The sequence below is a fragment of the Lepidothrix coronata genome, unplaced genomic scaffold (assembly GCF_001604755.1).
Source record: "Lepidothrix coronata isolate B3197 unplaced genomic scaffold, Lepidothrix_coronata-1.0 Scaffold213, whole genome shotgun sequence".
Lineage (NCBI taxonomy): Eukaryota > Metazoa > Chordata > Aves > Passeriformes > Pipridae > Lepidothrix > Lepidothrix coronata.
This window is the reverse complement of record NW_016690393.1, coordinates 1369392-1386860: the sequence shown is the minus strand read 5'-3', so window position 1 is coordinate 1386860 and position 17469 is coordinate 1369392. Positions and strand designations below refer to the sequence as shown.

The 17469-nt window shown below is 63.0% G+C and overlaps 1 protein-coding gene across 2 annotated transcripts; it reads right to left on the bottom strand.

Annotated features, from left to right (window-relative positions):
• Positions 1 to 3613: 3613 nt before the first annotated feature.
• Positions 3614 to 15732, bottom strand: SLC4A1 (solute carrier family 4 member 1 (Diego blood group)). Of its 2 annotated transcripts, XM_017833343.1 has the most exons (19): positions 15700 to 15732; positions 15494 to 15590; positions 12869 to 12942; positions 12524 to 12701; positions 12309 to 12444; positions 11783 to 11924; positions 11264 to 11333; positions 10430 to 10614; positions 9483 to 9693; positions 9170 to 9373; positions 8809 to 8957; positions 7937 to 8131; positions 7017 to 7184; positions 6757 to 6846; positions 6489 to 6655; positions 6123 to 6376; positions 5867 to 6036; positions 5467 to 5640; positions 3614 to 4424 (listed from the first exon to the last, which is right to left on the bottom strand). In XM_017833343.1, exons 1-19 carry the CDS (start codon positions 15715 to 15717, stop codon positions 4344 to 4346), a joined length of 2763 nt encoding a protein of 920 aa, XP_017688832.1. In that variant the 5' UTR covers positions 15718 to 15732; the 3' UTR covers positions 3614 to 4343. The 2 variants fall into 2 exon arrangements, with proteins under 2 accessions (XP_017688832.1, XP_017688833.1); XM_017833344.1 differs by lacking the exons at positions 15494 to 15590; positions 15700 to 15732 and adding an exon at positions 13456 to 13518.
• Between the last annotated feature and the right edge of the window lie 1737 nt (positions 15733 to 17469).

Here is a 17469-nt window from a genome sequence, read left to right as displayed (position 1 = left end):
TTCCACGGCACCGGCTGCTTCCACGGCACCGGCTGCTTCCACGGCACCGGCTGCTTCCACGGCACCGGCTGCTTCCAGGGCACCGGCTGCCTCCACGGTATCAGCCACCCCGGCTGCCTGTACAGTACCGGCCGCCCCGGCCACCCCGGTACCGGGCTGCAGCCACGGTAGCGACCCCCCTGGCTGCCCCCACGGCACCGGCCAGCCAGGGCTGACCGTGCTGCGGCCACAGGCCGCCCGCCTGCCGCGGCTGTTCCCGGCTGGCGACACATTCCCGGCTGCCGGCGAGCTCCGGCCATCTGCCCGCCGCCCGCACGCCACGGCTGCTCCATCCAGGCCGCCCGCGCGTTCCCGGCCGCCCGCGCGGTCCCTCCGGAGAGCTCCGGCCATCTGCCCGCTGCTCCGAGGCCGCCGGGCCGCCGGCGTGCTCCAAGAGCTCCGGCCATTTGCCTGCTTCCCAAGCCAGGCTGGCACAGGCAGCTCCGGCCGGCACCTGCCACGAGGCAGCGGGAGCTGGCGGGGACCCCCCTTAAGGGATGCAGGATGATCTGGGAATGTGGGGCCTCACGGCTTTGTGGGCTACGGGCATCTCCCTGGCGCGGGAACAGCCAATATCTGGGGGATTTTCAGCCTTGTTTATAAGGAAAAGGAAAAAAAAAAATAATCCCTGAATCTCCGTGCAGTTGGCCCCCCCTCCCCCAGCTGATTTGGGGGTGCGGGGGTGGTGCCTGGCTGTGCATGTGGCTTATTTGGGCTTTATCCCGAAGGGAAGGATCAGCCAGACGGAGGGACAGCCGGACAGCCGGATCCTCTGCCACGTCCTGCTCCGGGCTGTGCCAAGCCAGGCCGGGCAGCTCCGGCGCCGGGCGGTTAATCCCTCCTGCGAGAGCTTAAAAATAAAAATATATGTATTTATTCAGCGGGGAAAAGGGCCTTGGCTGGGCTGGATCCCCGAATTGTGGGAATTGTCACTGCTTTGCAGGAGGGAAAAATCGCAAAAGGAAAAAAAACAATGTAAACAAAGAAAATATTTAGGGACAATCGGGTCAAATACATGAAAGTTGACATTTTATATTTTTTAACTTTTTTTTTTTTTTTTAGCAAAAAGCCATTTTTGGAGTGTCAGTGTGCTCCAGGCCCGATCCCCCCAACGTGGTTTTGTGGCTTTTGTCACTGGGAAGGGACACCAGAACCCTGGGAATCAACCACAGACCCTGCAGCAGGTGGGCTGGGAGTGGGGACCCCCCGAAATCTTCATCCCAACCCTTCCCCTCACTCCATGGCCTTCCCAAGCCTCACTTCCAACATGGGAATTTTCTATTCGCTGTTATTTGTATCAGTGAGTGGTTTTTTGGGTGCAGCTGCAGGTTTTGGAGAGTTTTATTTGGTTTTCCACTTTTTCTGTGCACAAACAGTGACAATGTCCCACTGGACACCTCCAGGAGATCCCGGGGTGTCCCATGTCCCCTGTCCATGGATGGCATGGAGCACTCTGTGATGCTGCAGGCACTGTGGCTCTCCCCTTCCAGGGGTGATGCTTCAATGTGATCCCCCTCTGGAGCTCCATGCTTCCCCCTCCTCATTAGCAACCAATTAATTAGCATTTATTTCCCCCTCATTACTCTACTCCCATCTCTAATTCCCCCTCCCTCCATTTCCCTGAGCTGAGGCAAGTTCAAAGATGAGCTTGACCTAAATTCCCAACCCCAAACCGGGCTGGATCCCGTGGCAGTGACCTCGCGGCCATCTCCCAGGGAATAACAAACTTCCCAGGGTGGAAAACAAGAGGGATGGGTGCAGGCAGATGCTATCCTCCTTCACTGGGATTTGGAGGCAGGGATGGCCTCTGGATGGCACCTGGCATGTCTTGTCCATGTGAAGCCGGCACAAGGAAGGGAAGCTGCTGGATCCACAGGCCTTGGGCTGGAAAACACCAGCCACACGCCTCCATCTCTGGAAAACGGGGTAGCAGCTATGCCAGGCTTGGGAAAAGCTGGTGGCCACACTGGGGTTTGTCCCAGCCCCATGGAAAGAGTTTGGGGTCCTGGTTCGGAGCGATCGAGGATGCTGATCCCGATTCCTGCCCCATGGGAAGGCTGGGGGCAAACAGGCACAGCCCTTCCCACGGCCCCGCTCACGGAGCCGGTGTCTCCTGTTCGTTAATGGGATTATGGATAATCGGGGTCAATCCAGTGCCAGGGGCTGGGGGAGGGGCAGGGGCTGCTCTGCTCCCTGTGCCAGCAGCCCTGGATCAGGATGTTCCCAATCCCCCTGGAGCAGGGACAGCCAAGGCCATGTGGCAGTGGGGCAGCACCCTGGGGTGCGGGGGGATGAGGGGGGCTGAGCATCCCAGGATGGCCACAGGAATCCCTTAGATTCCCTGACATCCTGGGATGGCTACAGTGAGTAACCCAGAGTGACTATGGGGAGCATCCTGGGATGGCCACAGGGAACATCCTGGGTGGCTGCAGGGAACGTCCAGGGATGTCTGTGGGAAGGATCCTAGGATGACCACGGGGAGCATCCCAGAATGGCTGCAGGGAGCTTCATGGGATGACTTGGGGATGCATGGGATGCAGCAAGTATCCTGGAATGACTATGGGGAGAATCCCAGGATGGCTGTAATAAGCACTCCAGGATGCTGGGATGCAGCATTCCAGGATAGCTGTGAGGAGCATCCTGGGATGACCATTGGGAGCATCCCAGAATGACTGCAGGGAACACGCCAGGATGTTGGGATGCAGGGAGCATCCTGGGGTGACCATATGGAGCATCCCAGGATACAGTGAGCATCCTGGGATGCCATGACAAACATCTTGGTACAACTGCACTGCCCATTCCAGGGGGATGGACACCTCCAAAGGCTGCTGCTACTCCTTTTTGGGGGGAATTAAACAAGGCAATGCACCAGAAAATTGCCAGCTGGAAAGAAAACCCCCATTTCCTTTCTGATTTTATTAATTTCTTTATTAAAGCCTGATACAGAGGTAGGGGGAAGGGAAGGAGGAAACCCCAAAGATCGAAACATTTCTTCATTTCAGACATATAATTAATAAAACTAAACCAACCCCAAACACAAGGCCCCGGGTGCGGCCACCCACTCCCACCCCCCTACTCTCCCACCCACCCCCCGCTAATTTTGGGGTCAAAAATGAGCAAAAATGAGCAAATTTTGAGCCTGATCTGGTGTTCTGTGCCCTGGCTGGATCCAGTCCTTCAGGGTGATCAGGGCAGAACGAGCCTTGGCAAGATCAGGGGGATGCTCAGCTGGACTGGGAGCAATCCCAGCAGAAACAGGGCAAGACATGGTCAGCAAGCAAGGGAAAAATCGAGGAAAAACAGATTTACCCGGAACGCTACAAAAATAAAGAGGACTAATTAACTAACTAACACTAATTCATGAATGGAGACTGACAGACTGGTCCTTAGAGTTTAGGCCCTGACCAGGATCCTTAAAAATCATCTTTTATAGCAAATTCTGAATTTTGATATAATACTCTAGTATATACACACACACACACGGCCCTGCTGCAGCAGGGGCACAACCAGCCCTAAAAATAAATTACAAACCCCCCCAGTAGCATCAAATATACAGATCACTCCTTGCAGCTGCTTTTTTTTTTTTTTCTATTTTTCCTCAATTTTTTTCATTTTTAAGGTGCTTTTTCATCCTTTTTTTTGGGGAAGTTTTGCTTGGCTATGAGTGAATCCTACCTGCGGAAGCATCGGCATAATTATAAGTAATTTTTTTGGCTGTTTTTAGCACGATTATTTTTGTTCTAAATATGTAAACTCCCTCACTGGACTATTTACATCCCAACTCTGGGAGGTGCTGGAAGCTCAGCGGAGCAGCTGGGATGATCCCACCGGAGCAAACGATGGAGAAAGTGGGAGAAGGGCTCCGTGGGGTGAAGGGTCTTTCCCAGCTCGCTGGAATGTTCATCCGGGGAAGAGGGACCAGGCTGGGGGTGTCCCCGGGGGCTGGGAGCTTCCTCCAGCTCCTTCCCATGCCCAGTGCCCGCTGGTGGCCTCGGGGATGGGATGGTGACACATCCCACCTCGCCACGGGGTTGGGGGTGGCTCGTGGACCCCCCCGAGCCCGGGCAGCCCCTTCCCCAGCGGGCAGCAGAGTGTGGGTGAGATCACACCATCCAAAATATTGTTAAAAATAGACAAAAAAAAGGGAAAAACAACTAAAAAAATAATTCCATTCCCGGGGCGTGCAGGTGGGGATGGTGTCCCCAAATCCTCCTCCGTCGCCCAGCGGCCCCGGGGTGGCAGCAGTGGTGATAGAAGCGGGTGGGGGGACTGGGGGGGTGTTGGGGGGCCGGGGGGTCCGGCCCTTAACTGGGCATCTGCACCTCGTTGTACACGTCTGTCCCCTCCTCCTCCTCAAAGGTCACCACAGCATCATCCGCGTCCAGCTGGAGAGAGGAGAGGGAGTGAGGGGGACAGGGATGGGGACGGGGTGGAGATCAGGAGTGGGATAGGGACAGGGATGGGGATGGGGTGGAGATCAGGAGTGGGATAGGGACAGGGATGGGGACAGGGTGGAGATCAGGAGTGGGATATGGACAGGGGATGGGGATGGGGTGGAGATCAGGAGTGGGATATGGACAGGGGATGGGGATAGGGACAGGGATGGGGATAGGAAGGGAGATCAGGAGTGGAATATGGACAGGGGATGGGGATAGGGAGGGACATCAGGAGAGGGACGGGGATAGGGCCAGGGAATGGGAACAGGGATGGAGATGAGGAATGGGATAGGGACAGGGGAGGGGAATAGGGACTGGGAATGGGGATAGGGATGAATATAAGGAAGGGAACAGTGGTAGAGATGGGGACATGGGTGGAGAGAAGGATGGGGATGGGGACAGAGAGGGGATGGGGTCAGGGTTGGAGAAAAGGATGAGGATGGGGAGGGGTCAGGACTGGGGGTAGGACTGAGGACAGGGACAGTGTCAGGGATGGAACAAGGTAGGGGCTGGGATGGGTATGGGAATAGGGGCAGGGATGAGTCTGGGGACAGGGATGGGGATGGGGACAGGAATGGGACAAGGACAGGGTGAGGATGGGGACAACGGTGGGAATGAGGGATGCAGATGAGGACAGGGATGGAGACAGGAATGAGAGTGGGTACACAGATGGGGAAGGGGACAGGAGTGAGACAAGGATGAGGATTATGGGGATGAGGGGACAGGGGCAGGGACAGAGATGAAGCTGGGGACAGGGATGGAGATGGGAACACAGATGGAGATGGAGACAGGAATGAGAATGAGGAAGGGGATGGGGACAGGGATGGGGATGAGGACGGGGACATGAGCAGACACAAAGATGGGGCTGGAGACAGTGATGGGGACACATATGGAGATGAGGATGGGGACAGGGATGGGGATGGACACCAGAACCAGCACAGGGACAGGGACAGCACAGTGGTGGCTCCCAGCACGTGGTGGGGGTACGTACACATTTGAGCTCGATGTCCCGGAAGATCTTGGGGAGCAGGAAGCGCCGCAGGGGCACGGTGAGGATGAGGACGAAGGGCAGCGCCAGCGAGGCCGGGGTGGACTTCACCACCCACAGCAGCACAAGGACGATGATCTGGGTGAAGGTGAAGAGGTGCATCCGCCAAGTCTTCACCTGTGGGACAAGAAGCCCAGGACTGAGGTCAGGGACAGCATCCCATACCCTTCCCAGGGTGGTGGGTGCTGGGGAGGGGGCAGGACCAGTGGCCTGAAGAGCCCAGTGAAGGTCAGCACTGAAGGAGGAGGCTCTTTGGGGAGCCTCAAGTGATTTCAGGGGTGCTGCAGCACAGGACACCCCCAAACCCGCTGCCACCCATGGGGGTGACACAGGGCTCACTCACCCTGGTGACATAGGGCTCGTCAGGGTGGTACTTGGGGGGCATCAGCAGGAGCAGGATGCGGTCGAAGAGCTGGATGCCAAAGAGGGAGGTGACCCCCATGTAGAGGAAGATGCCGAAGAGCACGGCCAGCGGGATGTACTTCAGGATGGGCTCCATGAGGATGGAGACGCCTGCGGTGGAGAAGGAGAGGTTGGGGAGAGCTCCTGGGGGACCTCCAACCCTCACCTGCCATGCGGGGGGCACCTCCCCAGCTCACCGATGAGCACGGCCACCAACAAGCTGCTGATGCGCTGCTCCTTGACCTCCAGGATCTGGGGTTTCTCTCCGGCAGAGGAGGCCTTGCTCATGACGGTGAGGGCGTTGGCGTGGGTGATGGTGCGCACGGTGGTGGCACTGAGCCAGGGCATCCCGAAAAGGGCCGCCAGCCCCCCCATGGCCACGATCAGCAGCAGGTCCAGGTGGAAGCCGCTGCCCTTCACCAGCTTCCTCTCGGGCTTGCTGACGATGAGGCTGTGGGGACACGGGGGACGAGTTGGTGACACAGCACCCCAGGGAGGTCCCCTCCGTGCCCGTCCCCCCGGGCACCCCGCAGCCCTCCCCTCCCCGTGTCCCCCATCCTCACGTGGTGATCTGCGTCTCGAGGAAGATGAGGATGAAGACCAGGAGGGCGGGCACCACGGAGGCGAACATCATCCAGATGGGGAAGTCTCCATCCAGCCCCATGGGGTTGATAAACCAGCCCCGGGCGGTCGAGTTGGTGACCTCCAGCCCTTTAGGGACGCTCAGTTTCTGGATGGGAGCAAAGCGGGGAGTGAGGGGGTGGGACACAGGGATGAGCACCCAGCTCCACGTCCCCGTGCCTGTCCCCCCCCAGCCCTGCCCTCACGGACCTGTGTGTACGTGTCCTTGATGAAGAAGTCGGCCAGGGCCATGATGAAGATGGAAATGGGCACCCCAAAGTCCCCGATCAAGCGCCGGACCTGTGGGGACACGGTGACCACATTAAACCCTCTGTGTGACCCCCCAGCCCAGGGGTTCTCCCCCACCCTGTCCTCTGCAGGAACAGGCAATGAGTTTGCCCGGTCTCAGCCGCTGAGCCCCTGTTTTGCAGTGGGGAGGGGGGACAGCACCGTGTCCTCCCTGTGCTCACCTTGCCCGGCAGGAAGGCGCTGTTCTTGAACTTGCGGAGGAAGAAGGCCAGGAAGAAGGTGCCGGCCATGAGGATGAGGGACAGCAGGGCCGTGTTGGGCTCCGGCTCCGAGGGGTCAAAGTCAGCCTTCACGCTGTACTCCCGCTTCAGAGGGTGTTGCTTGAAAATCTGGGGAGGGAAGGGGAGGAAGTGAGCGAGGATGGGGATGGGGGATCCCCCTGCGCCCCTCCTGCCATGCTGGGAGCCCTGCAGGGCCATCCTGGTGGGTGCAGGGCGTGTGCCAGGGGGATGGGCGAGGCTGGAGCCCGTCACGTGCTGAGCAGGGGGGATATTTAGGGTTGGTTTTCTCTGTGGTTCTTCAGAAACAAGGCCAGTGGCACGGTGGGGTCAGACAAGCGTGTCCCCACTGCAGACTGTGGGTCACCCGGGGTGTTCAGGGAGGTGCTGAGCTCGTCGTGGGGTGCACGGGGGCACCTGGGTATGACACACACCCACGTGTCCTGCCTGTCACCTCCCCAGCACCAGCGATGTCCCTGTGGGCACCCAGTGCACGGGGTGACACCATCCCAGTGGAACCAAGCAGCCTGGAGGGGTCTGAGCCAGGGAAGGGGGGAGGAACTGGGGCTCTTCAGGCAGTTGCTGGGCAAGGGCCATGTTTAGTGCAGCCCAGGTGGGACATCTATGTGGGGTTCACCTCCCTACCCCAAAATCCCCCTGCGGAGAGATGCTTGAACCACAGAACAGTTAGGGTTGGAAGGGACCTCATGAGCTGGGGAACACGTGGAAAATGGGAGAAAACACCAGGAGATGGGCTCTGTCCCTCACCTGCATCCCACTGTTTCTATGGAAACCCAGGTGATAACCACAACCTGCAGCCCCCCTCCCGCCTTCCCCACTGTGGGACCCCCCGTGCCCCTCACCGTGACCAGCTTGGAGAAGGTCTCGAAGATGAAAATGAGGGAGATGAGGAAGGAGAAGATCTCCTGGGTGTAGCGGGACAGGAAGCGCACCAGGAAACTGCCCTCGAAGGCCACCACCACCAGCACCAGCAGGATCATCCAGAAGCCAATCCAGACCCGGCCCACGATGTATTCCAAGCCATTGCTGCTGCAGAACTGGGGAGGCAGAGGGCACAGCCCTGTCAGCCCCTCAGAGCCCCCCAGCATGGGCACTGAGGGGGGCTGGACCTTGGCATCCCACAGTGGCCCCACACATCCTTCCCCAGGACGGGGATGGGGGCACCTCAGTGTGGCAGCACCCTCATGGGATCACCCACCTGGCAGCACCCCTGGGCCATCACCTGGATGGCTCTACCTGCGTGGTGTCACCCCCGGGCTGTCACACAGGTGACATCACCCCTGTACATCATCCATGTGCCACCCCACCAGTGCCATCCCGCATGTGCCATCTCCCCCACTACATCCCCCATGTGCCATCCCACAGTGCCATCCTGTACATGCCACCCCCTCTCCTTGTGTCATGCCGCCAGTGCCATCCCATCAGTGCCATCCTGCATGGGGCACCCTCCTTGTGCCATCCCTCAGGTGACATCCATCATCCTATGCCATCACCCCTGTGCCATCCCACATACAGCACTCCCCTTGTGCCATCCCCCAGGACATCCCCTCATGACATCCTCCCTGTGCCACCCACACTGCCATCCCCATTGTGCCACACCCCCCTCGCAGCAGCCCCCCGTGCCTCTCCCAGGGCTGGTGGGGAGACCCCAAGCCCACTGTGGGGACTGCCAGAGGCGGGTGGGGGGCACCCACAGGCACCAGGGGGTACCCACCCCATAGAAGGCTTCCTCAAAGACGAGAAGGGGTCCTGAGAATCCAACGACAAGGAGGGGCTGGGCACTGAGGAGGCTGAAGAGCACACACTGCACGCAGGTGGAGATGAGCAGCTCCGACACCCCCATCATGCCCTTGGTCTTCTCACCTGAAAGGGAGCAGGGCCGGTGAGTGCCAGGGTGGGGGACACGGCGCTGTGCCCCCCATCCCACACCCCTCGGCACCGGGATTAGGGGGTGCATAACCCCCGGGAGCATCCCCATGGGATGGTGATGAAGGAGGTGGAGGCCCCCTGGTCCCCGCCCAGCTGGGGGGACAACCCCGTCCCCTGGCGTGTCCCCAGCCCGTCCCCCCCATTACCCAGCAAGCCTCCGAAGGTGACAGCAGGTGACAGCGCCGCGAAGTAGATGAAGATGACAGCGGCCAGGCACTGGGGGCTGAGGGCGTCCTTGATGTCGCTGAGATATTTGGGGTACCGGCGGCAGATGTCCCGCACCAGCCCCCCAAAGGGCCGCCCCGTCCTGCGCAGGGGGTCGTCGTCCTCCGCCGCCGGCGCGTCCAGCCCTGGGGGCACACCGGGTGGTCAGGGGGGCACCCCGTGTGCGAGGGGGGTGTCCCGCCCGCCACGGGGACAGGGGATTTCGGAGGGGGGTCCGGGGGGTCCCTGCCGTACCCAGGTCTTTCAGGAAGCCCTCGCTGGGTGATTTCTCAGGGGGTTGGTAGCGGCGGCGGAGGAGTTCGCGCTGCAGCGGGACCAGGGCGCGGAGCAGCTGCTCGTTGGGGGTCTCGGTGGGGGGCAGGACAATGCTGGCCTCCAGGAACTCCTCCACCGCCCGCACCAGGTCCTGCCGGCCCTCGGCCAGGTAGGCATCCCGGCGGAACACCTGTGGGATCGCCCAGGGATGGGTGCTCAGCCGGCTCCGGCACCCCTGAGCGTCCCCGTGGGGCTGGGGTGTCCTGGGGACATGGGGATAAGGGGGCACATGGGGGCACAGGGGCTTGGGGACAACAGGCATGGGACCATAGGGGCATGGGGACACTGGGATAAGGTGTGAGATGGGGGGACAGAGGCTCAGGGACAGGGGGCGTGGGGATAAGGGGATATAGGAAGATACAGGAGCTTGGAGACAGGGGAATATGGGGGGAGATGGGGACACAGGGGATTTGGGATAGGGGGCATGGGGATAAGGGGGGACATGGGGGCACAAGGGCATGGGGACATGGGGATAAGGAGGGACATGGGGGCATAAGGGATTGGGGACAGGATGCATGGAACCACAGGGGCATGGGGACATAGGGGTAAGGTGGGAGATGGGGGCAGGGGCTTGGGCACAGGGGTGGGGGGGCACGGGGGCACAGGGACGTGTTTACTTGGACACTTTGGCCTCAGGGACATGAGGACATGTCCTCAGGGATATGGGGACACCGGTTCATGGGGACAAGGGGGCACAGTGGCAGGGGGACACATGGATCAGGGACAGACATTACACAGGGGGATGAGCCCTGTTAGAGGGTGTAGCCTCGGGATGGGGACTCCAGGGTGCTCAGGGGGGCTGATGGCGGTGGCAGTGGGGTGGCAGTGCCAGTGGGGTGGCAGTGGCAGTGGTGGGTGAGCCGTACCCTCTCGGACATCATGGTGGCGATGGCACGGCCGATCTCGTGGTAGCTGATGTTGGGGCTGTCGGGGCCCAGCACCACGAAGAGGAAGCGGACGGGGAGGGACACGTCCAGGACACCGTCCAGTGTCACCGCGTCCTTCAGGCGCACGAAGGCCAGCGTTGGCTGCTCCAGGAAGGCTGCACAGCCTGGGGGCAGGACGGGACGGGACGGGGGTCATGGGGGACCAGGCACAGGGACACCGGGACATGGGAGCACAGAGACACGACAGGGACACGGGGGTACAGGGACATGGGGACGGGGGAGCACAGACACAGCAGGACATCGGAACACGGGGACATCGGGAATGGAGACAAGGTGACATACAGGCTTGGGGATGTGGGGGGACAAAGAGAATGGGATAGGGGCACAAAGACATGAGGACACAGGCACAGGGATACAGGGACATGGGGACACAGGGATAGATGGACATGGGAGTACAGGGATATCAGGGCACAGGAGCACAGGGACACACAGATAGGTGGGCATGGGAGTACAGGGACCTTGGGGCACAGGGACATGGGGGACTTAGAGACATGAAGACATGGGGAGATGGAACATGAGGACAGGGGACATGGGACAGGGACCCGGAGAGCAGCGCTGAGCAGCAGCAGGCGGCGGCGAGAGCTGAGGATGGGGAGAGGCAAAAACGGTGCAAGAAAGGCAGGGCGTGAGCGAGCACAGCGAGGGGCAGATGGCAAAGCTCCCCCTGCACCCCCTGACCCTGTACCCACCTCCCTCAGCCTGCACCCATCCCCCTGACCCAAGCCAGCACCCACCACCCCACTGACCACTCACCCACGAGGACCAGGGTGGCCTCAGCATCCTTGGGGATCTTCTCTTGGAGTTGGGGTTTGGAGGCCCCACTCTATTGCAGGCAGATGAATGGTAGGAATTAGCCAGCCAGCCTTGGTGGCTGTCCCTGTGGCCCTCTGTGCCCCCTGCACGTCCCCCCTCTGGTGTGTTTCTCTCTGTCCCCTGCATGTCACCCACTATCCCCTGCATGTTCCCCTCTGTCCCATGTCTCTCCCTCTGTCCCCTGAATGTCCCCTTCCATCTCCTGCCTGTCCCCCGCCACTCCCTGAGTCTCCCTCTCTGTCCCCCAAGTGTTCCCCACCATTCCCTGTGTGTCTCCCTCTGCATGTGCTGCACAAGCACGTTTGAGTGTGCAACTGCTCTGTGCACCTACGTGTGCCAAGGTGTGTGTTCACTTGTGTGTGTGCGTGTGTGTGTGCACCCTGTGTGCACCCTGTGTGCATCTCCCACCCCCAGCCCCATGTCCCAGTGCCCCCCAGTGCCCCTCCGTGCCCCCAGTACCTGCTCAGTCCCTGACAGCTTGCTCATCTCCATGGGCTGCTGTTCCCTCATCAGCGGCTGCTCCACGTCGTCCCGGCGGGTGCCCGAGCGCTGCAGCAGCGCCGGCGGCAGCGTCCACACCGACTCCCCCTCACTGGGGTGGCTGAGAGCATCGGGGGGGTGTCAGACCCCCCAGTGCCATCAACCCCCCCAGACACCCATAAGGCAGCCTCATCCCTGTGGGTGTGCTGGGACACCCAAACAGGGCTGGAGGACAAACCTTTCCTGTCCTGATCCAGGCTCCAGTGGGATGCACTGGGGTGGGTCCAGCCCAGACCCTGGGGACTCCCTGGGAGCACCAGCCCTGCCATACCTGTGCTGGGTCCAGCCCAGACCTCAGGGACCCCCTGGGAGCACCAGCCCTGCCATACCTGTGCTGGGTCCAGCCCAGACCCTGTGAACCCCCTGGGAGCACCAGCCCTGCCATACCTGTGCTGGGTCCAGCCCAGACCCTGTGAACCCCCTGGGAGCACCAGCCCTGCCGTACCTGTGCCGCAGGAGCAGCGTCCTCAGGATGTCCTCCCGGTCCTGTGGCTTCCACTGCCCCTCGTAGATCATCTGGTCGATGAGGACGCTGACGATGGCTGCCATTGAGTTGGCTGCCACATCGAGGAGAATGGCACCTGTGGGGACAGCACCGTCACCACCTGGCCGGCGTGGGGTCCCTGCTGCCATCCAGGTGGTCCCCAGGGGTGTCCCCACCTTTGTTCAAAGCCCGTCGGATCTCCAGGAGGTTGCGGTAGGTCAGGAAGGAGAGATGGGGCTGGCTCCACTGCCCTGATTCCTGGAAATCCTCCTCCAGCTTGAGCCAGTGGCCAGCCTCCATCCAGCACAAGTCCTTCGAGCTGTCCATGACCAGCTCGTGGAGCTCCACGTAGCCCTGCAGCCAGAGATAGGGGGGGTCAGGGTACCCCCAGGTGGCCACACCAGGGACCCCCAGGACACCCAGTGTCTCCTCTCCCCATGTCCTGGTGTTCCCAGGTTGGTCTCCAGTCCACACACCCTCAGGAATGGGGAGGGAACGAGGGTCTCTGGGACAGCACCCACCTCATGGGTGTCCCTCTGGGACAGGAGCCTCCTGCTCCCCGACGCCTCCGGGTCCACATCGGTCACTGACTCAGCTGCAAGTGGAACCACCAAAACGTTAGCTGGTCCCTGTCCCAGCCCAGACCCCCTCCCTGGGGTCTGTTGAAGGTGCCTCCCCCCACCACCTCCATCCCACACCCATCTGGGGTCACCTGGAAGTGTCCCCTTCTCCATCACCCCCAATCCAGACCCAGTTGGGGTCACCTGGATGTGTCCCCTTCTCTGTCACACCCCAGCCCTGCTGGGGACTCTCTGGACGTGTCCCACCATCCCAGAACTTCCATTACCCCCCACCCTGACGGTGCCTTTGGTCCCCTCATATCCCCGCAGCCCGGCCCCTGGGGCAGGGTGACAGTCTGGGGACATCACCGGGGCCAGGGTGAGGACAGGGTTCGTGGCCACCGCCCTGCCACCGACACAACACCCGCACCGAGCACCAAGCACCGAGCACTGTCACTGGGATGGGGACAGGGGGACATTCCCGTGCACATTCCCGGCCAGCCAGACCCCAGGAGCTCGAGGTATCCCTGTCCCCGTCCCCTGCCTACCTGCGGGCCCCCCTGCGCTCCCCATGTCCCCGCAGCTCTGTCCCTATAAAGTGGGGAGCGATCCCCGCAGCCGCCCTGTGTGCACCGTAAATCCAGCAACACTTCCTTTGCTGACAGTAAACACCAGCGCGGCTCCCGCCCGCCGCTGCCACCCCACCGTGGGGACAGGCTCACCCCGTCCCTCTCCGCCCTCGACGGGGACCACCGCGGTCCCCTCGCTGTCCCCAGCCGGGTCACCCGGCGGGGGGATGCTGCCGTAAGAGCCGCATCCCGCTCTGCCGGAGGAAGGATGCTGTGCCCACGGCAGCGGGGATGGGGCGCGGCCCTTGCCACCGTGTCCCCGTCAGCGTTGGCCGTGGCACGCGGGCACGAGCGTGTCCTCGTCCCTGCCCGCCGCCACCGAGCCGCCCGGCGCCAGCCGGCGTTCGGCCCCAAGTGGTTCTTGTCCTCACCCCAAACAAAGACTTTATTTATCCTCAATCAGTGGGCGATTACGGGCAAGTGGCAGCGGTCACTCGTGCCCTGACGCCCGGGTGACGGTCACCCCGCGCAGGGTGGGGACAGGGGTGGGTGGCAGAATCGGGGCAAGACAGCGCGATGGAGGGCTGGGGGTAGGGGGGGACGCCGGGGCTGGGCTTCGTCCCCCGGGGCCCCCGCGGTCACTCACGCTGCCCTCCGCCCCGGCGGGGGGGCTGTCCCGGGGGGGCCCCGGCCGCGCGCCTCTTCCCGTGCAGGTCATAACATCCCCGGCGGCCGGGCAGAAACTGGCTGCAAAACACACACCGCCGGCACGGGGGGGTCAGCGCCGGGCACCGCGGGTGCCACCGGCCTCCCCGCGGGTGATGCCAGCCGGGCGGGCAGGGCAGCGTCCGGCGCCCCCGCCGCGATTTGGGGACTCACCGCAGGGGCGTCAGCTCCTCGGCTCTGGCCCTCCACGCGTGCAGGGGGGACCCGATGCCAGCGCCGGCCCCTGCGCAGAACAGGTGGCAGCGTTACCCCCCGACCTGTGTCACCCCAACGGGGGACCCGAGCCCAAACACCCCCGCGGGGTGGCAGCTCTGGAACAACCGAGCTTGGGGCAAAGGGATGCTCCGGGGCACGCAGACCCCCCAAACTCCCCTCATCTCCCTCCCCGGAGGCTCAAGGACCTCGGGTGTCCCAAAGGACAGACCCAGTTCAGGTACCCGCAGCCCCGGCACTGGAGGTGGCACCTCACGGCTCCAGGGCTTTGGCAAAGGGTGTCGCTGCCTTTGGGGGATGTCACCCTGAGGGTGGGTGTCCCTGCCTGACCCCACGCTCTGAGCGAGCCCCGCTGTCGGTGCCATGCTGGCACCCAGGAAACCGTGCAACACATCTGTGCCGTGCTGTGCCCATGCAGTGCTTCTGCTCATGCAATGCTGTGCCCATGCAACACGTCTGTGCCCTGCTGGCACTCAGGGAACACACCTGTGCCATGCTGTGCCCATACAACACACTTGTGCTATGCTGTGCCCATACAACATGCCTGTGCCATGCTAGCACCCAGGGAACATGCCTGTGTCATGCTGTGCCATGCTGTGCCCATACAACATGCCTGTGCCATGCTATGCCCATGCAACAATGCTGCTGATACCCCACAGGTGCCCATGCAACGCTGGCACCTGTGAAACACCCGTGCCCATGCAGTGCTGGTGCCTGTGCAACACACCAGAGCCGTGCTGGTGCCCATGCCCAGCTGGGACCCACAGAACTCCGGTGCCCATACAAACATGTGACCTCGAGCCACTGGTGCCCCTGCAGTGCTGGCACCCAGCTGGTGCCGGTGCCCGTGCGGTGCCATCACCCGTGCAACGCTGTCACCTGTGCAGTGCCACTGTCACCCACACAATGAGGTGTGACCTCTGCGACGCCAGTGCCCGTGTGACACACCAGTGCCCGTGCAATGCCACGCCCATGCAGCGCTGGCACCCGTACAACAGCGGTGCCTATGCAATGGCCCCCCTTGCAGCGCTGGTGCCCCCCCGTGCCAGTGCCCCCCAGCACCCCAGGAGCCACTCACTGCTCATCTCCCCCAGCGACAGGCGGGAGTCCTTTAGGCCGGGATCCTCGTAGCCCTCAGGGTCGAGGGTCCTCCTCATGCCCTCCTCGTAGGCCTCCTGTAGGACAGAGAGAAGGGAGTCAGCGGGGTCTGGTGCCCTCAACGCCTCGCCGGGGCGGTGCCGGGGCGCAGCAGCAGAGCCGGGGCAGGGGGCCGGGGGTCCCTACCTGGCCGGGCCCCTCCATGGCTCCGGGCTCGGCCCCCGCTGCCGCCTCGCTGCGTCCCGGCGCTCAGCCCGGTGCCACCATAACCCGGCTCTCTGCGGGGCGGCCGCGGTGGAAACCAGAGAGAACACGTTAGCAGAGACCGGGGCATCGCTCGGTGCCCCCCGGGATCAGGGTTTGTCCCCTGGGGTGGGGCTGGGGCTGAACATCGTGGCCGTTCCCGCAGCCCCTGCCTGCCTAAACTGCTCCCCACGGGCTGGGAGGTCCCGGGGTTGGGGGTCCCCAGGGAAGTCGTGCCCTGCCCTGTCGCCATCCAGGATGGGAACCAACGTCAGGCGGCGGCAGAGCCCCGACAGCTTCCCACCAGGGACGTGGCATCCTGCCCTGGCCCACCCATGCCCATGCACACCATGCCCTGTGCCCGGGGGTCGGGTCCTGTACAGACCCACACCCAGGGACTGGGGTCCCACATGACCCCTTGCACATGGGTGGGGGTCCCATATAGACTCACACACAGGGACTGGGGTCCCACACACGGTGCCCAGGTCCCACAAGGGTCCCACACACAGTGCCCAGGTCCCACAGCAACCGCCCCCCCCCCAACCCCGTGGCACAGTGCAGGGGGGAGAAAGGGAAACTGTGGCACAGCTGGGCTCACAGGACACCCCAAAACAGGACAGTGTGAGCGCCCCAGAGCCCCCCAGGGTGCACAGCTGAGGAGGCCCCTGCTGCCGCCCCCCCATTAGCACCCAAATCCTCTTCAGCACCCAGTTCCTGCACCCCCCTGGCCCCCACTTTGCCACCCCCCGGGCTGTGCCCCCCATTCCCCTCCCGCAGCTGCCCCAGGGCTGTGCCGGGGGACAACCGCCAGGGGGCGCCCTGTCCCCGCACTGCACCCCCTTTTGCCCCCCCGGGGCAGCCCCGGAGGGACCCGGGGGTCCGGAGCCCCCATTCCCCTTAACCCCCCCACCCCATGACCCTGCACTTGTCCCCCAGCCCAGAGCCTCTGGGAGGGGGTGTCCTGCCCTGAGACTCCCAGACCCCTTGTTCCAGACCCTCGTGGGGTCCCCCGCATTTTGGGAGGACCAAGGACCTCTGCTGTCCCCCCGCCACCCCGGCCCAGGGACCCCTCAGGGGGGCTCAGGGGCAAGGGCAGGGCAGGGGGGCTTCGGAGGGAACCAGCCCCCCCAGATCTCACCGGGGTGATGCAGGAGCTCGCTCCCAGACGGGGGGCGGCGGGAGCCAGGGTGGGATCCTGGACACCCGGCGGGAGGCCACGGGATCCCCGGTGGGGCCACGGGATCCCCGGTGGGGCGCAGGAGCCGCGGCGGGGCCACGGGACCGACGGCCGGCTCCGGACCCGGCCTCCTCCTTCCTGCCCCGCCTGGCCCCGGGGCCGGCGGCCCCCGGCCCCCCAGACCGGCCTGTCCCGGGCCCCCTCGGCCCCCCCAGCCCCGCCGGCGGCTCTTGCATCAGCCCGGTGCACCGGGCTGCACCCCGCTGATAACTCCCGGCACCCGCTGTCGGCCCCCGCCCCGCTCCACCCGCCGCCCCCCGCACTGCCCCGCAGCACCCCGAGGCCGGGGTGAGGGGCTGGAGACCTGCAGGGTACTGGGGCACCTTCCAGCGAGGTCACCTGGACCTGCTGAATCCATCCCTGGGCCACTTCACACCGTACAGAGCCCATATGTCCCGCGGCACGTGTGTGAGATAGAGCCCACACGTCCAGCCCGGAGCCCACACGTCCAGCCCTGCACATCACGGGGCACAGGA